Consider the following 22,431-nt stretch of genomic DNA (forward strand, 5'->3'; position numbering starts at 1 on the left):
TTTTAAGTGGAGACCATCAATATAAAATATAATGAAATAAATAATCATCAAGAAAAATATAATAATACAACTTTATTCCAGTATTTTGTTGATCAAAGAATGGAAGTTTGCTTACTGCTGTTTGAGAAGGCCTTGAATGAATATTCCATGGTAGATGAATAGTCCTGTCAAAAGCTTAACTGAGACTGTATTAACATCAGCTGTATTTCTTGTAGATTTTGCTTTTATCATAGGAGTCTTTAAGCCATTTCTGCCTAAGCATTGAATCATGTTACTATGAAATAACTTCACTGTGCCTAAATTAAATTTGAAGTCTGTTTTTAAAAATAGCTCTTTTAAGAACATCTTTATTGACTACAAGATGTAATCCAAGGTATTTTCTACTATATTAGTATGCATCTGATAAATTATTTCTTGAATTTACCATCAGGACAAAAAATTCCTTTCTTCTCTAAGTACTTTTTCTTATTAGACACTCAGAACATCTTTGCCCTTTTTGCCATGGCTCTTAGAAATCTCAGTGCTCAATTTAGTGTTCTTTTGTGTTGTTTTATCCCAGAGCTCCAGTTCAGGGAACAGTGTTTGTGCTGGGAACATGGTTTTGTTCAGGGAATTATTGGAACCATCTGGCTCCAACTGAATGTTTAGTTAATTGTCTTAAATGTATGGCAACTTTTACTTCCACTATTCAAAACACTAGTAAATTAGTGCCTCCAACATTTTTCACTTTATAAGGAAACACGTGGAAATGTCCAGAAATCAAGTAACTTTGACAGGGCCACTGAAGTCAGTGACTGAATTGGTAGTGGACTCAAACAAAACATTGCTGACCTTTTTGCCTAGGAATTATTTTTAAGAAAAAATTAGAAGGCCAGGTAGTGTTCTGTTCTATATACTAAGAAATAAAGACAGTTAAAATGGTTTATATTCGTAAGGACGTAACAGGCTAGGAATTCTTCATAGCTTTGATTAGATGACTTCTTTTACTCCCATTTAAATGTTTAATTTTACATTAGGTAGTGAAACTGGGTGGTTATCTATTGGACAGGATAAAAAGGATAAAGATAGTAATTTTGTCCTAAGAAGCTTATTTTTTCTTTTTAAAGACCTTCAGTTCTAACTAGAGATCAGCAAGTAAACACTATCAGATTTTAGTTTTCGCAGAGATGTAAAAAGCAAGTGGTAACTTCTTTTGTGATCACCACAAGTACTATGCATTGGCACTACGGGAAGCAGTCTTTACTGATCCTGAGAATGGACATAGTGATCTGTAATTAAAGGTAATTATCTTTTGAAGTTTTATAAAACTTCAAGACAGTACACATTTTTAATAAAAAATAAGAAAATACTCATTAGTTAAAGACTTTTAAAGGCCCTTTTGCCAGTGGCTTTCAAAATGTTTAAGACAGCTTAAAAAGAATTCTCTCTTATTATTAGGAAAAAAGTATATAGACAGAGAGAAATGTTAAATTAAATGACTTTTCCTCAGTGAGGTATCTTAAAGTTTGTTAATTTTTACATAATTTTAATTGCGTTGGGGCTATGTATTTTTTTCTTGTGATTTTTGGTATATCTTTCTTATTGAATAAATTTGATATTTCTCTGTTTATTTGGATTTTGACTTCATGTTTTATATGTATATTGATTTTTTTTTAGATTCGATATTTCTTTCTCATTATCATGCTTTTAAAAAAATCTTAATTATATCACATTTCATCATACAAACATTTTCCCATGTGTTTGATCATGTTTTAATGTATTTAAGATATATTTCTTAGGCAGCTTTCCTTACAAATCAGATTATTTTGCTGTTTTCTTTTTTTTCTAGATTTAATAAAAATTACTTGAAAGATTTAAATGAGATTATTATTATGAAGCATTTAAGTCTTTCAGAAAGATATCTATATGCAGCAGACAACTTAAGGAGTACACTTTTACATTAGGAGTGAACACTTCTGAGAACTGTCTTCAGTTGCATCCGTCTCCCTTCTTGTCTCCTTTCCCTCAACCTTCTAAATTTAAATTTTTTCACAAATCTCTTTATAATTTTAGTGTATCTCTGTTATTTATTTAGCAACAAATAATATTGTTTTGTATATTTTAAAATCTTTCTCTACATATGTCTATTATAGCTCTTAGCATGCTATAAACTATCATGTACTATTTCTGGAATGTGTTCTTTTATATGATTGTGGACAGCATAAGGTCAGGGACATTTTTCCCCGTAATTAAACAAAGAATTTTTGTTATAAAGTATGTCATACATATAAAAATTTAGATATCCTGCATTTAAAGTAAAAAGAATGATGAAACAAATACCCAGCGTGCGAGACATAGAGCTTTACCAATGGCTTTAAAATCTTCTCCCTACTCATATTTCTTTCTTTCTTCCTTTTTTTTTTTAATTGAGGTGTAGTTGTATTACAATGTTGTGTTAATTTCTGGTGTACAGCAGAGTAATACAGTTACACACACATATACATTCCTTTTCATATTCTTTTTCATTATAGGCTATTACAAGATACTGAATATAGTTCCCTATGCTATACAGTAGGACCTTGTTGTTTATCTGCTTTATATATAGTAGTTAGTATCGACAAATCCTGAACTCCCAGTTTTATCCCTCCACCTCCCCACCTTTCCCCACTAGTAACCATAAGTTTGTTTTCTATGTCTGTGAGTCTGTTTCTGTTTTGTAAATAAGTTCATTTGTGTCATTTTTTTAGATTCCACATGTCGATGATATTATATGTTATTTTTCTTTCTCTTTCTGGCTTACTTCACTTAGTATGAGAAGCTCCAGGTCCACCCATGTTAATGCTGCCAATGACATTATTTTGTTCTATTTTATGGCTGAAAAGAATATATATATTTTAGTATATTCCATTGTATATGTATATACCATAACTTCTTTATTCAGTCATCTGTTAATGGACATTTAGGTTGTTTCCATGTCTTGGCTGGTGTATATAGTGCTGCTATGAACATTGGGATGCATATATCTTTTCAAATTAGAGTTTCCTTTGGATATATGCCCAGGAGTAGGATTGCTGGATCATAGGATAAATCTATTTTTAGTTTCTTAAGGAATCTCTATACTTTTTTCCATAATGGCTGTACCAAACTACATTCCTACCAACAGTATATATACCCTTTTCTCCACACTTCCTTCAGCATTTGTCATTTGTGGACTTTTTAGTGATGGCCTTTCTGACTGGTGTGAGATGATACCTCATTGTAGTTTTGATTTACATTTCCCTGATAATTAGCCATATTGAGCACTTTTTCATGTGCCCATTAGCCATTTGTATGTCTTCATTGGAGAAGTGTTGTTTAGGTCTTCTGCCCATTTCTGGGTTAGGTTGTTTGTCTTTTTGTTACTAAGTCGTAGAAGCTGTTTGTATATTTTGAAAATTAAGTCCTTGTCAGTCTCATTGTTTGTAGATATTTTCTTCCATTCCGTAGGTTGTCTTTGTTTTCTTTCCTTAGCTATGCAAAAGCTTATAAGCTTAATTAGGTCCCTTTTGTTTATTTTTGCTTTTATTTCTATTTTCTGGGTAGACTGCCCTAGGAGAACATTGTTAAGATTTATGTCAGAGAATATTTTGCCTGTGTTTTCTTCTAGGAGGTTTGTAGTCTACTCACCTTTCTCTGGCTCCTCTAACACAGGGAAACCTCTGTGTTTATCCTTCCTTCCTCTTTTTAATAATTTTGTTATAATGAATGTATTCCTAAATAATATATTATTTTGTGTGATTCCTTATTTTATATAGATGTCATTAATGCTGTGATGAATGTATTTTTTTCAATTTTCTTTTTTTATTTAACAAGAGGTTTTTGAGGTTCTCTCAAGTGAATCTATAGTTCATTCATTTTCAGTGCATATTAGTTTTCCACTTAGAAATATACTGCAGTTTATCCATTGTCTAGTCACTTCAGGTTGCTGTTTTCTATACTGTTACAAAATAAGCTTTTAGAGACCTCACTATAGCTATCCCCTGTTTTATGCTTTAGAGTATATACCTAGTAATGGACTTGCCAGGTCTTTAAGTAAGTACACATTCATCTTAGATTTGGCTCAATTATTTTCTAAGAGTTCCAATTTACTTTCCCACCAGCAGAGTATAATTGTTCCAGTTGCTCCACATCCTTGTCAGTGCTTGTTAGACATTTTTATTTTTACCAATCTTATTGCTGTGTGGTGATATACTTAATGTTCATTTGCATTTTGCTGGTTATCAGTATGGTTGTACATTATTTCAAAGGTTCATTGGTCATATATTTTCTTTTCTGTAGATAAAATAAGAACTATGTCTCTTGCAAGGTTTTCTGTTGGGTTGCTTGTGTTCTCCTCTTAATTGGTGGTTTATTACTTAAAAATCTTTTCAATGGTTATTAAAAATAAATTTCAAATTTTAATATATTCTAATAAAATTAGAAAACTTTTTCTTTTGTGTTTTTTGCTTTGTGTTTTGTTTAAGAAATGAGTCTTTACTCTGAGGTCAGAAAGATAAAAACATTTGAAAAACTCAATTGTTAAATGGAGAGGCAGGATTTCCTGAGAAATCAGTACTATCTCCAGAGTATGTTCTTTGTTTTGGCAAAGACTATGAATTTCTGTTTCTGTATTTTCAGGGATACGAGCAGCAGTGAAAGTGAAGAGAGTTCTAATTCTTCTGATGATGAGTTAATTGGCCCCCCTTTACCCCTTAAAATGGTGGAAGAACCGGTTAATCGGATGGAGGAAGATATCCTTGGTCCTTTACCTCCACCTCTTGGTGAAGAAGTGGAAGAAGATGATGATGATGATGGTGATTCAGAAGAGGAAGAAGTAAGTATTTCAGTGGTAATTTAAGAATTCAGTAGAGTGGTATCTTTTAGAGTAGTGTAGAGATAATTTCTTTGCTAGACATTTATTCATGAATGAGAGCAAATTTTAAAAAAATCTGAGTTTACTACTGACAGCCCTTGTTGAAAGAACTCTAAAGGATATACTTCAGGAGTAAGGAAATAGAACTCAAAATAATAAATGGACAGCAGGAAGCAATGTGTTGAAAAGTTAATAAACATTTTGTTAATTAATGTTGATGAATAAGTTTGGGGGGATTTAAAGATAAAGTAGATCTAAAATTACTGTGAACAATCATGTGGAACTTGGGAGAGTGGAATCAGTTTATCATTTTGAAGCTATATTATTTGGGAAGAAGCTAGAGATGTTAGTTAACTTTAGATTAGCTTAAGTCAAGTTGCAAGTTACAATTTTAAGAGTAGGTGCCCAAAGAATAGAAATAAATTGTGTATGGGGAGGGTAAAAAAAAAAAAAAAAAAAAAGAAAGAAAGAAATTGTATGACCTCCAAAATAGTAAAAGGAAAAAATATAAAGAAAAGCATTGATGTTCTTTATATTTTTGAATCATGGAGTGGGTAATTTTTTAATACCACCTTTCTCTGTGTGACAAATTATTTTCAGTGATAATTATGAACTGAAACAAATAGTAATATTCAGAAGAGAAATTGACAGCCTAGGCAAATCTGTCAGTGATTTCATCTAAATGGGCATTCTTTGCGTATTTGTGTTTAATATACAATATATCAAATTTGTCATTCTGTGTTTATTAAAGAAAGTTTTTCATGCACACATGTATGTGTGTATGTAAAATTAGGAAAAGAGGACCGTAAGGATAAATTTGACAGTTTCATTTAAAGTATAGTTTTATAATAGACTCCTGAAACTGCGATGTTGACCATATCTTTTTTCCTTTGATATCAGTTCTACTGGCTTTTAAATATCATTGTTCTTGAAATATTTTTTACTAAAATCTCTTCCTCTAGAAAATTCATCATTTTCTAATGTATTTGGTAAAAGCTTCAAAAGTTTTTTTTCTGTAAAAATCAGAGAAAATGGCTAAACAGTGCAAATGTTGTCTTAAATGATCCATTGCTTTAGAGTGTTTTTGATGAAGACACTTGAGTTTTCAAACATTGCCTTTTTGTATTCTGCTGACCTAGTCTGGAGTCTTGTTTTTTCTGGCATAGAAAGAATAGCAGAATGAAAGATAGTCATTTTGTTTCTTTGACTTTTATAATCATTATTTATTTTGAATGTACTGTTTAAATGCAAGAATGTGTAGTACAACAGGGATTAGAGGTATGAAACTACCCTTGAAGGAAGCTTGAATGATTCTGAACCATTAAAAATGTTATCTGAAAATGTATGTAGGTGAGTATATGTATGAATGTATGTGATGCTGATGGTATAACTGGGAGCTTGCCAAACTAACTTCATGTAGAATGCAATGTTTATTAAAAGATAAGTAATAAAATATGCTAATTTGAAGCTTACATATATATTGTCAAAATGCAGCACTGATCATAGCAAAAAACAAAAAAACAAATTTCTGAACTGACATTTTTAGAATTGCCAGCACATGGTGATAATAAAAAGTAGTCTCATCTTTAGTTGATTTTATTATTGTTTTAAAATTCTGTACAGAAAATGTACCCCCTTATTGCCTATACTACTTCCACTGAAATGCTCTTGACATGCCATTGAAGAAAGCCCAGTCATTTCAATAAAAGGCAGGAAAAGAGAAAAAGAAGCAGAGGAAAATCTTGGTGAATAGAGAACATGAAATAAGATGGTAGGCATGAATACAAATACAGTTAACCCTTGAATAATACAGGGATTAGGGACACCAGCACTCTGAGCAGTCAAAAATCTGAGTATACAAGCATGATGAAGAATGAAATAATGCCATTTGCAGCAGCATGGATGGACCTAGAGATTATCGTACTAAGTGAAGTAAGACAGAAAGACAAGTATCATATGATATCACTTAAATGTGGAATCTAAAAAAAAAAAAAGATACAGATGAACTTTACAAAACAGAAACAGATAAAAAAACAAACTAATGGTAAAAGAGAAAGTAGGGGAATGGATAAATTAGGAGTTTATAGCACAGGAAACTATATTTTATATCTTGTAATAAACTATAATGGAAAAGAATCTGAAAAAGGATATATATATGTACATATTTAACTGAATCACTTTGCTGTACACCAGAAACTAACACAACATTGTAAATCAACTACACATCAGTTAAAAAAAAAAATCTGAGTATAACTTATAGTCAGACCTCCATTTACACAGTTCCTCCATTTCCAAGGTTCCACATCCTCAGATTCAACCAACTGTGGATCTTGTAGTACTGGAGTATTTATTATAAAAAAAATCTGTGTATAAGTGGACCCATGCAGTTCAAACCCATGTTGTTCCAAGGTCAGCTGTATATCAGTATTCATAATAGATGTAAATGGACTGAACTTTCCATTTAAAAGATAAAAATTCTTGGATTGAATTAAAAAATTCAGGCATATTCTGTTTATAAATGATGCACCTAAAATGTAATGATGTAGAAAGGTTGGAAAAAAAAGGGTTAGAAGAGAATATAGCAGGAAAATGCTAATCAAAAGATAACTGATTAGCATTATAAAATTAATGTAAAGGCAAAATAATCTAAGTTATAATCCTAATTAGCAAAATGAGGGTTATTCCCTAATGGTAAAAGAAACAATTTATTCTCTGGGAAAATTTGGTGTTCCTTAACCTCTTGCATTTTAACACAATATAATCAAAGCAGAAATTGACAGAATTATAAGGGGAAATGGACAAATCTACAATCATAATGGAGAATTGTTCAGAAACAATTCAGAAATTAAAGATAACAATTAGTAAAAGTATAGGTTTTAGCAATACAAATACACAAGTTTTATCTATTGAACATATGTAGAACCGTCATCTAACATTTTTTTTTTAAGCACACATGGAAAATCAGGAGCAACAGCAACCACACATCTAGGCCACAGTGTGCTGTGGACAAGAAAAAGATGTGTTTAGCTATTTTGGGTAGTTCGTAGAGTAGGTAATATTTAGGTTGAACTATGATATGTGAGAATGAGTTTTATTATGTTTGTTTGTTATGAATGTGTGCTCCCCTCCCCCAGTTCATATATTGAAGACCTAACCTTCATTGTGACTTGTATTTGGAGATGAGCCTCTTTGGAAGTAATCTAGGTTAAGTTAGGTCATAGGGTGGCCCTGATCCAAATAGAATTAGTGTCCCTTTAAGAAGAGACACCAGAGAGCTAAGTCTGCACATAAAAGCAAGAAGATGGCTATTTATAAGCCAGGAAGAAAGTCTTCAACAGAAACCAGATTTGCTGGCACCTTGATCATGGACTTCTAGCCTCCAGAACTGTGAGAAAATAAATTTGTGATCTTTAAGCCACCCGGTCTGTGGTATTTTGTTATGGTAGCCTGAGCTGACTTGTACTGCTTACATTTCTGCTAAGTGTCTTTTACTGCTTCGTATTTCCTTACATTTCTCCAACCATAAGCATTCTTGAGGATATGTCCTTATCTACCTTTTCATTTCATATTTGGCCAGGGTGGGGTTTCTTACATCTTCCTGTACTCATGACTCCTATTTGCTCAGAGCAACTGGAGGCATTGCCTCCTCTCATTTGAACTTCAGATCCAGGTTTTAACCACTCGTGAATCATGTCCATATTTAAGCTCCAGCAGTGTTCTAAATTCAACATTTAAGGTCAGGCTTTTGCTTTCTCCCCCGTATACTTTTGCTGTAGTCACTTGGGTTGTCTCTCTGCCTCTAGGATCTTCGATCCCTTTTCCTGCTGCTGCGGGATTAAACTATTTGTAACACAAGTCACATTGCAAGTAATAGTACTCATTCCCTAGATGAGGGAAAATAAACCACCACAGCAAACATGACTCCTGGGGATTCCTGAATACAATTTGATTTTTTTTGTTGCTCAGGAATTTGCAAATCACTGTGGCTTTTTAGAGAGACATTCTGCTTAGTAGGAAAGCAGCCAAGTTTACATACTTGGGTGGCTAAGTATTTCAGCAAGTATTACTGAAATTAATGGAAAAACATTTTTAAAAATATTTTTTAACCCAGCTTTTTTTTTTTTTAAATTGACATGTAGTCAGTTTACAATATGTCAATTTCTGGGGTACAGCATAATGTTTCAGTCATACATATATACACATATATTCCTTTTCATAGTCTTTTTCATTATAGGTTTCTGCAAGATATTGAATATACTTGTCTGTGCTATACATACAAATGGCCAATAGGCCCATAACAAATATTCAATATCATTAATTATCAGAGAAATGCAAATCAAAACTACAGTGAGGTATCACCTCACACCAGTCAGAATGGCCATCATTCAAAAGTCCATAAACAATAAATGCTGGAAAGAGTGTGGAGAAAAGGGAACTATCCTACACTGTAATGTAGTTTGGTGCAGCCTCTATGGAAAACAGTATGGAGATTCCTTAAAAAACTAAAAATAGACTTACCAGTGATTTTTTTTTTTTAGTAGACTTTATTCTTTTAGAGCAGTTTCAGGTTCACAACAGAATTGAGCAGAACTTACCAGTGATTCTTAATCTGAATGTAAGAATCATCTTTGGTACAACTGAAAATATATATACTCTTAGGTTCTGTAATCAGGAGATCAATTCAATAGGACTAGGGTGAACCTGCCTCAACTCCTGCAACCTGTGTTGTAAGAAAAGGTTCCCTAGGTTATTCTGGGGCACCTCTTCCCAAACCACTTGTGCCTGCTTACTTAAAGAGTCACAGTTGGGGTCATAGGTTATCTAAGTTAGGTTATGATCTGTATCATGCCTCATCGATACTTAAGAACATGGGATCCTACAAAATAATGTTTCTGAAAAAGAAGAATTAGGGAATTGCTCCTCTGTTTCTCTGTGCTAATGAAGCCACTGTGAGGTTTTCACATAAAATTTATGTAGGAATGTTCTTTCTCCCAAATGGCTTAGATGTAATATTTATTTTGATTTTTATTTTGTGAAAAATATTTCTTTCACGCTATGTGAAGGTTGATGTCTCTAGAAACATTAGTGTTTAATTATTTCTGAAGAAAAGATAGGAGAGATGGTAAGTTCCTGGCCTTTGGAATCTCACCTATTTTTATGTCTTTTTAGGCCTATCTTGAATTATATCTATTAAATCATAACTGTCGTATTTTGTGAAGGGCTGTGATAGGTAGATATTCTAGGAATTGAGGCAGTAGCTCTCACAGTTTATTTTTTTTATTATTGAAACTGCATTACTAAATATCAGGAGCCTTAAAAATGTTCATTTCATTTAAACTCAGTAATATCACTTCTGGGACTCTATCCTGAGGAAATTTGGGACAAGCTTTATGCACAAAGATGTTTATCAGTACTGCATATAATAGTGGTTTTCAGAATGTGTTCCATGGAATACTCCCGGAGGGTGGTTATGGTGGGATTGGGTCCCACACCGATATTCAACAAGGTCAGCTCTGTTGCGTTAGGCTTGCTCAGAGCTTTCTCTTGCAGATTCTATGTCTAAAGAAGTTTGAAAATAACTAGCATATATAAAATATTAGAATAATTTGAAATACTGTAAATACAAAATAATGGAGGAAAGGCCAGTAAATTGTTGTGTAGTCATATAAAAATATGTAGTCATCTGCCATGTTTAATAAGACTTTTCGGTAGCAATAGGAAAGGATAACAGACTGTATAGGCAGTATGATTTTGGAATTTTAAATGAAACATACATGTGGAAAAAAGTCCTCACGTTACTTGCTTCTGTGTTGTGGGAGTGAGGTTAATGCTTATTTCTGCCCTATACTTTTCTGTTCTTTTCCAGCTTCCACATTGATTATTAACTATGCCCATCATTAGAAACAAATAATGGGATTACAAGCAGCAGTCCTTTATTATAAGGCAATTATGATCTTAATTCAAAAATCTAGAACAGATATAGAAAAAAACCCAAACAGAACAAGATTGAATATGAATATAAAATAAATGTTAAGTACTAGTGCATAAACTTTTTTTTATGATTTACTTTGTTCCCAGAAGGATTTAATGAAGTGAAACGCTCTAAGAAGGCAAAAATTAGAAAGAATGAATGAAAAAAGTAAAACAAAAGTACATAAATAAAGTTAATATAAAACACAAGAAGCAGTTCTAAATATTTGCTATATGTAGGCCACAAAACCTAGTCACCATTACTGATTCCTGTCTTTCCTTCTTACCTCATGTCTAACCTCTAATTCATTATCAACTCTCATCAGCTCTATCTCCAAAGATACCAGATCTCTCCATTTCTGTTTCCATTGCTGTCACCTTAGGCTAATCTGATACCACTTCAACATTAGTAACCACTTAAGTCATCTCCCAGCTTGCACTATTGACTGGACTACTATGATTGTATTCCAGGCAATAAAAAGAGACAAAATACAGATATAGAGAGGCCATAGTACTAGAGAGTAGTGATTAAGGAAATGGACATTGAAATCAGACGGAGCTCTCTCACTTTTAAGCTGTGTGAGTTTCACTCAACTTGTGTGGATGATTGAATAAGTGAATGAATATGTGTGGAACCCTTATAACGACGCCTGGAATTTATCATTGCAATCATCTATTTTAATATATAACAAAAAGGGAGTTTATAAAATTTATGATTCCTAATAAAAAAACGTTTAAAAATGAAACTCGGAAGTTTAATGTCATATTAAATTATTCATTCATGCTTCATTTCACCAGTCAGTGTTAGGCTATACATATCTAAGCAGCATTAGAGTATTCCCTTTAAAACCAGGAATAAAAAATGGTAACTGTCACATTATTATATTATTCTAGACATTTTTGCTAATTAAACAAACTGAAATAATCAAGACTAAAAAGAAAGAAGTGAGAATATTGTATTTGATGTGACTCTAAAACAAAAAGGGACTAATCAAAACAGACTAATATTAAAAAAGCAACAGATTAATGAGTCCAGTTTAAATGGTTAAAATTGAAAAAGAGATACCCATTTCACAACAGGAACAATGAAAAATTAGGAGTAATCTTAGTGAGAGATCCATCTGAATATAAATAACTCTATAAACCTTTTCAGTACAAAAAAGAATTTGAATAAGAATCACTAAATAATCAGTAAACCTTTCTCAAAATTTTTTCCACAGAGAGTTTTTTCCCAACTTTATTTGCTCCCTTATCTCACTATTAAGTGGTAGAGTTACTATTCAAATCTGGGTTGTCTGTGCTTTTAACATTACTATGCTTCCTCCCCTATTTGGAAGCCAGTGGCATTGAGCTCTGAGCCTGTTTTAAGTGGTGAACCTACATTATCAGTTAGTACATTATTGATTTGGCTGCCGGTGACAGAAAATTGAAAATAACAGTGGCTTAAACAAGACAGAAGTCTTTTTTCCCCCTCTTTTACATAGATGAAATCAAGAGTTAAAAGGACCATCACTAGTTTCAGGTTCAGGATATCATAGAACTAGGCTGTCTTTTTGTTCTGCTATCCTCAATGTGTGAACTTCATCTTGAACACTCTAGCCGTAGCCATTATTTTTGCAGTTTTGTCAGCAGGAAGGCAGAACGGATAGACAGCTACTCATTTTGAACTTCATATCTTTCTGTTATGTGAGAAATATAATACTCACTTTAGGAATCCAGGGTTCTAGCTAAAACTTAATGCTTCCACTACAAAGGATGGATGATGCAGAGAGCCAGCTAGGAACTATGTAGTGTGCATGAGTTTATATTCAGTGCTTGGTGCTTTCACCGGTAGTAATGGAATAGTCCTTTAATATTATATGACATACATATGTATATTCTATTATTTGATTTCATTTTGTATATTGTGAACATATTAGCTGCCTTTCTCCAAAGTAGCAAAAGAAAGTTTATGGATACTAACGCAATCTTTAAACTCTTAGGATTTGGTTACTATATTAGCATGCATGAATTTCCTTTGAATTCCTGTCTGTTTCATCTTGCTATTTAGTTATTCTACTGTTCTTATTTCTTCCAAAATGAGGTGTAATCTTTTTGGCTCATTTTGTTAAAGAAAGATTCCATAAAAGTAGTCTTGGCTAAGATTTTAGTCAATTTCAGCCATATATGTCAAGGTCATTTATATAGAGGATCACTGAAACATTCATAAAGGAAATAGAGTCATAGGCATGGATTTCTTTTGTTTTAATTTGATAAAAGATTCCAGTAAGAAATGTTAACAAAGAAAGTACATTTTAAATGCTTTTAATTTAGGAGAATGTGCATCTTTAATGAGGCAAGTTGTGACTAAACAAAATAAGCAATTTTCCCTCATTGAGTTTATGATTATCATTTTTTAAAAAGGAGTTTTACCTCCTCCCTGCTATCTTTTATCATTTTCCACAACAGACATAATTCATTCCTCATTTAGCACTGGTTCTATCAGTTGTTCAAGATTTTTTCAAGGACATGTCTAATCTCTCATTAGAATAGGCTAATGTAGAGAAGGCCTCGTTTGTCAAGTACATTAGACCTCATGAATTCCTGTTTGCCCATTAATTCTGTCTGACAAATGAGTCTGCTAGTTTTGAGTGGACACTGATCAAAACTTTAATGCTTCCTTCCCACTCCTCCAGTTTCTGCTTGTTAAATTCTGTCTAACCTTCAGAGACCATTTCCTCCAAGCATCCTCTCCAGATGCCAGCTGTACGTGCTACTTCCTAGGTCTGTTTTCTACTTTCTATAGCAAACAAACTATTTTTCTTGTGACATAATATTTGTATTCTTGTGTTAATGCCTCTGCCTTTGCAATCTTTTGTAATGACCTTAAGTATAGAGATCTGTATATAAATAGCACAGTAATTTTTTAAAACTCATAACTTCTAGTGTAGTGCCTATACTATAGTACATAGAATAAATATTTGTCAAGTGGAATTGAATGTATTTGGTTTTTATAATTGAAAACTTCATTTTATGACATTTGAGAGTTTCTCTTTTTGACATGTCAATCTCTAGTTTTTACATGGAAAGTGGAAGTAGGGATAGAGGAGTGAATAGAAGAAATATGAGCATGAAAATGCAAATAGACACCTGTGTTTGTAAGCACCATTATGTATGCCTTGTCCTAAGCCTAAAATTTAGTTACATAGTAGTTTAATAATTGCAAGAGGTGACCCATGGTTGAGATTAATTAATTTAGTTGTATAGGCTATACCTGCTTATGAACCTACCAGTTAAATGAGGAAAAAAAAAAAAAAGAGCCGTGATTTTCTCATCTTAAAACCAGTCTCACAAAACTTAAAACCTATTGTGATTGTTTCGACTGAGGTATAATTATATATAATAATGCACACAGATCTTAAGATTTCATTTTAAACAGTTTTGACAGTTGTATATACAGCGAGTGTAGCCACCATCCCAAACAAGTTAGAGGACATTCCTGTCACCCTGATGGTTCTTTGTGCCCTCTTCTAGTCACAGACTTTTTAAAAAAGAGTTTTCATAGCACTAGAGATCGAAGGAAAATTATGAGAGAACATATGAGTAGTTACGTTAGAACTATACCACCTGATTGTCTCTAATTTTTTTAAATATGCATTTACTTCAGTTGCTGGTTACTAGTTGGTCCAGTGTTACTGCTGAAGTCACTGGATTGGAAATGTTAATGTTGTATATCATAATTTCTTTTGATGATAAGCCTGCTTTTCACTCATTCTTCCTTTGTTCAATTTTACTTATCTACAGTGGTAATAAAATTACTCTTTCAAATAGGATGCAAATGAAAATGGTATGCAAACCATTACTGAACCTTGTCAAACTATACCAACTGTTAAATAATTTGAAGTATTTAGTGAGTATTTCAAGATGTATTATTATTATTTTGCTTTGAGCTATATAAGTGAACAAAAATTCAAAGGGGTAGGTAGAGTCAGGAAAGAGGTGAAATATGATTTTTAAACTGTATCTATTACATGTGTGTAATTCTGTTTTTTATTTTAAAGGTAAAGAAAGTTGTAACATAATCAAATGGAAACTTTGGGATTATTGAGGATTTTCATTGTCCTTGCTATCCCGTTTCCTATTACTACAGAAAATTGGAAGTTGCATTTTTATGACTGTAACTAAAGGCTAGATGTAACAGTGACTTTTTAGTTGTGAGCACCTGTTTTCCATGAACTTTCTCTGACTCTCTGGTTGGCACGTTCTGTGGTGGAGAGTCCAAATTTGGGCCACCACTGTGCTTCCCTGACTTTTTGCCTGAGGCTTCTCATCCCCTTGGCCTTGATCATTGCCAACCACCTGTATCAGTCAGTCTCTGTCCCGCATGCACAGGGAAAGTTTGATGAATTAAAAGTGGAAAAAAACTCTCTTTCAGTTCTCAGGAGTTGATTATATGAGGATTGAGATGATTTATGTAAACAATGTAGGAATTGACACATACTAAGTACTTAAAATTGCCGTGTTGTATCGTTTTCATCATCATTACCAATAGTTGATTAATGACCAATTTTAATTTAATTGCAGCTGATGAGAAAGAAAAGTTAAAAAAATAATGTTAGGAAACAATGATTTTAACTTTGGAAGAAAAATGAATATTCTTTAAAACAGAGCAATTTAGTTACACCTGCTTTCACCTGCAAGATTCTGTCAGCAGAGGATGCTAAAAGCTCTACTCCAAAATCCAGTGAATGTGTTCATTACTGTTTCCAAACTACTGTGGGAAGGTCTTCGTTCTTTAAGATGGGCACTAGGGGGCAATAGAAGCATTTTGGCTTTTGGCGTGAATCCATTGTTTTCAACTGTCTCCTGTCTACAGTGGACAGAAAAAAAGAATCTTACAAACAATGTCTTCTTACACACTGGAACAGGTGAGATTTAGGTTGAGATTAATGCTGGAATAAATTACTTAAAAAATAATGTAGAGTGAATTTTTTATTCTTTTCTGATTTGAGAATTTGACAGTAATATATTTACAATTTATTTTCTGTCTTTAAGCATTTAAAATCAGTAACAGATTACTGTATAGAATAAGGCTTAATGGCAGGAATTTTAAGGATGGCTTCTTTATAATTTAACTCTGTAAGGTCAAATAAGGTTTATTTCTCTGTTCACCAGAGTAATCCAAACTTTAAAAAGCACATATCAGATTTTGTCACTTCCCTGCTTTTTTTGGTTACTTTCCTGTCAGTAAACTTTGCAATTTCTTTCTGTCACATGTTAAGAAATCCTTGCCTTGACCTCTAAGGCTCTGCATGACTTGGCTTCTGCAGATCTCTCTGACTTAATCTCCTTCCACTCCTGTCTTGCTCCCTCTTCTCTACTCACGTTGACTTTTCTGCTTTTCTTTGAACAGCTATGCTTGATCCCTCATAGAGCCTTTCTATTTTGTCTTTCCTCTACGTGAAGTAACACTAGGAGCTTCGCATCATGCCCTCGTTTCATTTGGATCTTTGTTCAAGTGTTGCCTCTTTGACTACCTTATACAAATATTCCACCTGCATTCCACTGCATTCTGATGCTCCATTAGCTGACATTTTTATTGGTTTATTGTCTTTCTCTTCATAGTAATTTAAGTTTCATAAGGGCAATAACACTGTCTCTTTCACTATTGTATCCTCAGTGGCTTGACCTGTGCTTGGCACATAGTAGATACTCAAGGAATATTTGTTGAATGCATGGCCATCTTTGGCTGTGGTTATACTTACTCTCTTTCCCCTAAACATTTCATGGACTCAGAGCTGCTTCTGATCTAGTCACAGTTAACCTTTAGAAACTCAGGAGTAACAGTCCCTTCTCACACATCCTGGCTGGTTCTACCACAGTTCCCTTGTTAGACGGGTGCAGACCTTTTTAAGCTCTCATTGCTAGGTGAGATTTTGTATTCTCTCAGGTGGCTGCCAGGAACAGTCCCTAGCATGGGTCCTTTCTGCCTCTGATCAGGAGTTTTTATTTTATGCACCTGCAATGTGAATGACACAGCCAGTATGGGCCATTTTCTCTATTCTCAGGAATTAGTGTATAGTGGGTAAGATGGACTAGTTTATGCAGACAACACAAAGCATAGTTAAGTGCAATGAAGAAGACAGGAGGGTACTTTTATCTGACTGATTGTAGTCTCCACAATTACAAGTTGTTTTAACATATAAGTATTTAACATTAAATTCTGGCAAACTTCTATCAGTGAGTTGCAAATCTTGCAGATGTAAAATTTCATTAAGTCTGTGGAAGTGATGTTAAGGATGTCCTTCACTCCACCCAGAGTCGTTGTCAGATGAGGATCTAGTTAAGTTGGACCAGTTCTTAACTGAAAAAGAGAAATTTGACAAGATTGATAAATGATTTGAATGGAAAATTCATGAAGGCTTTGAATATTTTTTGTAAAAACATACCTCTTAATATTCCTGCCAAGGTTGATCATGTATAGTCTGTGATGCCATTTTATGCTTTATAAATTTTAGTTGGAAAAATTACTTCCAACTTCCAATAAAATAATACCTTTTTTTAAGGAAAATAAAATGGTAAGAAAATTCAAGTTTTTAATTCAAAGCTTTCCATAATTCATCATTGAACATAACCACAAGCCAAATGAACAAAGACTTATTTTACAAGATGAGTGAAAAAAATTTTTAAGCTGATGTCATCCATTTTACAGCTGTTTATTATGGTGAAAATTTTGGTGATCTGATGCATTTTTATTATGTACTGTTAAAGTTGCCATAGTATTTTTATTTTGTTTTTTTTTTTAGCGACTTAGAATAACATTTATTGGTTCACAGTTCGGTAGATCAGAAGTCTGGGAAGGCTGGACTGAATTCTCTGATTACTTGTTCAAAATCAGGATAGGGTGGGAATCTTCTCTGGAAGTTCTGGAGAAGAATCTGCTTTCAAGCTCAGCTAGATTGTTGGCAGAGTTCAGTTCCTTGTGATTGTGGCCAGAGGTTGTTCTCAGGAACTAGAAGCTGCTTCCCAGTTCTTGGATGTGGCCCCTTCATCTTCAAGCCAGCAATGGTGTGTAATAATACCTGATTCATTCTTTGCACATTCTAAGATTTGGTGTATTCTGAGATTTGATGTAGTTATAACTTAAGTTTTGTTAAAGATTAAATAAACTGTCTAAAAATTTAAATTCATTTTAAGATATTTTAATCAAACTTTTTTATGTCCCTCTTTTATGAAAATTTAGGTCTCCTTTTCAATTGACTGATTCTCTTGTAATCATGAAAGAATGTTATTATGTTCTCCCTTGTATCCTTTATTATTTATTATAGCCATATACCTATCTTCTGGATTCACAGAACCCTTGTTCATTTCTCCATATAATCACTTGGCACATCCCTTTCTTATTCAAAACCTTTTTTTCCCTTTACCCAAGGATTTTTACTATCGTTAGTACTTTCTATGAAGGAATGAAATTCTCTTCTTCTTCTTTTATTCCCCCAACTCTCTCTGGTTATAACACTGCAATTTTTTTCACACTTTATATTTTTGATCGTAGGTTCAGAGGGTTAAATTATTTACACTTTATAGTTCTATGAATACTTTTGTAATTGGCCCTCCCAGAGTCCTTTACTTGTTATTTATCTATGTGGAATCCTCTTCCTTTTTATCTTTTCCTTCATTTCTCTTTTCTTTCCAGTTCTTTTTATCTTCCTACATAAGCCTCACCTTTTGGCTCTGTTTCAGTTATATTTCACTTTACCTTAATGTTGTTTTTAAAAAACTGAATTCAATGTAATTAAATTTCCCCCCAGTTTTTACTCTCACTTTATTATTTTAAAATTTTACTTTGAGCTACTTTATTTATTGATCTCATTTTGTTTTCTTCTATCTTCCCAACTAGTAAGTATTCTTAAGAGCAAAGGTCATGTAATTAATTTTTACACTCTTCTAAATGTTAAAGAAGCCATAGAAATAGACATCAGTTTTTCAGTTTAGTAGATATAAACACAGTATTTGAAAGTAAAATATCTCCCTTGATCTTTCACCCCTTCTATACATGGTTGAAAGTGAAAGATTTGCATATGTCAATTTTGAAAAAGATTTCTTAGTGCTTTTTTAAAAAAGTGCTTTTAAATAATTTTTACAAAATCATGAATAATTACCAAAGTTGATATAGTTTGTCTTTCAGTGGAATTAGGTACTCCCCTGTTACCAAGATTATAAAGTTTGCATTTGAATATATTTTATATTTTTGAGTGCCAAATTGATAGAGTAGCATATAAGTAGATTTTAAAGCAGTGTTAACAGAGTGTACTTTAAAAAAATTCTTTTATAGACCTCAGTCTTTGGAGAGACAGTTTGTTCATACTATTTGTGCTGAGTACCAGAAGTGCAGCTAATTATGAATTTGAAATAAGGCCAAGACCACCAAGTTGATTCACGTGGCCTACCAGGCTGCTGTTGGATGGTTATTTTGCCATTTCATTACTGATCTTGTGTGGAATCAGTGAGTCTTTATGCACATCTGCATCCCACAGAACCTTGAACAGTATAAATGGGGTTTAAATGTTTGTTGATTAAATCAAGGAGTTAATGGCATAATCTTGATTTTTACTATTATAAAAAGTGATGCTATAACAAACTAGGAATTCACTATTAAGCCACAGTTCAGTATCTTCAATCCCCTTTTGTTTGATTTATGGTAAAGAAACAAGTGTATACTCAAATCTAGAACCAAATAATGGTACTGACAGTAAGTGGTTACTTCCTTCGTGCAGCAAAATTCTAAATACTTAAGGTGAAATAACTCATTTACTCCTCCTACTTCTGTTATCCTCTTTTGACAGATAAGGAAACTGATACTCAGAGGCACTGTTACCCAAAGCTACCCTGTTAGTAAATGGTGGAGCCAGGTTTCAAATCTAGGGGAATCTACTCCAGAATACATGTGCTTATCCATTACACCTTCCTTTACCACTGGATGTGACCTTTTCTGCTTCTCAGGGTCCTCTTTTGTCTCTCCTACACTGTCTCATGCCCCAGCCTTACAAACTATGAACAGGTTTTGAATATGAATTCCCTTTTATGCATTCCAACATGCTTCTCCTTCTATCTGGACCCTGGTCAATACTCAGTACAACTCCATTCTCTTGTATAGGGTCTCTATGTAAGTAGTGACTCTCTGGGTAACATAGTGACAGATCTGTCTCCATCAAGGAAGAACCTTTTCATTTATCAGGATCTAGCTTTTCTGCTTGTGCATTTTCTCCTTTTAAGGACCTTCACTGATGCACAAAGTGAGAATTGAATACTTGCTTCCTTGTGCTACTTCTGCATTAGTTATATTCCTCTATTATTTTATAATTTTTGTAACAGCTTTATTGAGATTATAATTAATACCCTGAAATTCATAATTTTCAGGTTTGCAATTCAGTGGTTTTTAGTATAACCATAGAATTGTGCAATCATCACCGCTATCTAACTTTAAAACATTTTTGTCCTTCCTAAAAGCATCCCTGCAGCCTTTAACTTTCACTCCCTGTTCTCCCTCCACTGCCCTGCCTCCATCTTTTGGCAACCACTAATCTACTTTCTGTCTGTATGGATTTGCCTATTCTGGACATTTCATATCAATGGAATAATACAGTAAATGGTGTTTTGTGACTGATTTCTTTCACTTAGCATAACATTTTCAAGGTTCATCTGTGTTGTAGCATGTATCAGTACTTCATTCCTTTTTATGGCCAAATAATATTCCATTGTATGGACATACCACATTGTAAAAATGCATTAATTGATGGACATTGGGTGTTCACACTCTTTTGCTGTTATGAATAATGATGTTATATTTGTCTAGAAGTTTTTGTATAGATGTATATTTTTGTGTTTTGGGAGTGTATAGGAGTGGAATTACTAGGTCATATGATAACTCTGTTTAACATTTTGAGGAACTGCCAAACTGTTTTTCATAGTAGTTGTATCATTTTACAGTCCCATTGGTATTCTGTGAGGGTTCAATTTCTCCACATCCTTACCAAAACATATTATTGTTTGTCTTTTTGATTATAGCCATCCTAGTGGATGTGATGTGTTATCTCATTGTGATTTTGATTTGTATTTTCCTAAAGAATTATGATGTTGAACACTGTTTTCATGTGCTTATCGGCTAATTCCATGTCTTATTTGGAGGACTGTCTCTTCAGATCTTCTGCCTGTTTCAGCTGGGATATTTATTTATTATTGAGTTATAAGGGTTCTTTATGCCTTCTGGACACAAGTCCCTTCTCAGACATATGATTTGCTAATATTTTCTTTCATTCTGTGGGTTGTCCTATCACTTTCTTTATTGTATAATTTGAAGTATAATAATTTTAAATTTTGGTGAAGTCCAGTTTATCTGTTTTTTTATGTTGTTTCTTGTGCTTTTGGTGTTATATCTAAGTAATCTAACCCAAGGTTGTGAAGATTTACTCCTATGTTTTTTTTTCCTGTGAGTTTTATTGTTTTAGCACTTACATTTAGGTCTTTGGTCCATTTTAAGTTAATTTTTGTCTGTGATTTGACGTAGGACATTCTTCTATTATTGTACCTGTCATAACTATGATAAATGATTGTAATTGTAATAGTTACTTGTTTACAAGAGTGCACCTTCTGTAGTTTCTGAGCTCTATGAAAGTAGTGCATTGTGTCTTCCTTATTTTGGGATCCCTGGTATTCAGCATAGTACCTGGCACTTAGGTTTTATTATGTACAGCTTATAGTAAGTCTGTCTGTGGCTTTGAATGTTTTATTTTGAAAGTATACATGAAAATATTCAAGAGTAGATGTAAAATATAAATAGTTAATAAATATGTCTGCATATTTTAGAAGGGTATATAAACATACCATGATAAGTACAAACCCTGATTGTGTATTTTTTTTTCTCATGGATTTCATGCTTATTTTCTTTAAAATACAATCATTACTAGGCAATTTATATCTTTAGTTAAGAATGAATATATTTGGGCAGATACTGTATGTCAGACCCTGTGCCTAGTACTGAAGATGCAAATAAAATCAGGTTTAGTACCTGTCCTCAAGGATTTTACAGACTAGTAAGAAGATGGCAAGTAAGCAATCTGCTTCCGTTCTTTGGCAAGAAATGCCCAAGAGCAATTTAAAATATTTTGTTGTGGTGGTGGCTTTAGACATTAGGAAAAGTATGATGAAGTGTTAATAATGTGTTTGTTCCATATTTGGTGGCATGAATAGGGTGTATAATTGCTAAAGCTAGAACTGTAGAATGAATGCGACAAAACCTGTACAGATTGGCTTTTGAGATGTCTCTAATTCTCAATGTACCTTTCACAGTTGTGAAACATATACTTGTTTTTGTATGTATGGAAAATCAGATTAAATCAGATATGTTATTTATTCTGCAGTGTTAGGTTTTTAAAAGATCTGTAGTACAGAAGGATTAAGATAGACCTTTTCTCAGTACCAAGTGAATTTAATAAACATTTATTATGCCTCAAGCTTCTTTTATTTTCCTAAATAAATTAATTCTTATTAATTTGACTGATACCTTGACATTTTTTATAGTCAAAATTAGTATTGTCTGTGCATCTTTAACT

At 33.0% G+C, this 22,431-nt stretch overlaps 1 protein-coding gene across 1 annotated transcript in view; it reads left to right on the forward strand.

Moving 5' to 3' along the window:
* Positions 1-22,431, forward strand: part of WDR70 (WD repeat domain 70) — a 233,651-nt gene that overhangs the window by 11,929 nt on the left and 199,291 nt on the right. Inside the window, exon 5 of the mRNA XM_074357233.1 lies at positions 4,636-4,831. Coding sequence (XP_074213334.1) covers positions 4,636-4,831 — 196 coding nt within the window. The remainder of the gene's footprint in view (positions 1-4,635; positions 4,832-22,431) is intronic.

The sequence above is a fragment of the Camelus bactrianus genome, chromosome 3, assembly GCF_048773025.1.
Source record: "Camelus bactrianus isolate YW-2024 breed Bactrian camel chromosome 3, ASM4877302v1, whole genome shotgun sequence".
NCBI lineage: Eukaryota > Metazoa > Chordata > Mammalia > Artiodactyla > Camelidae > Camelus > Camelus bactrianus.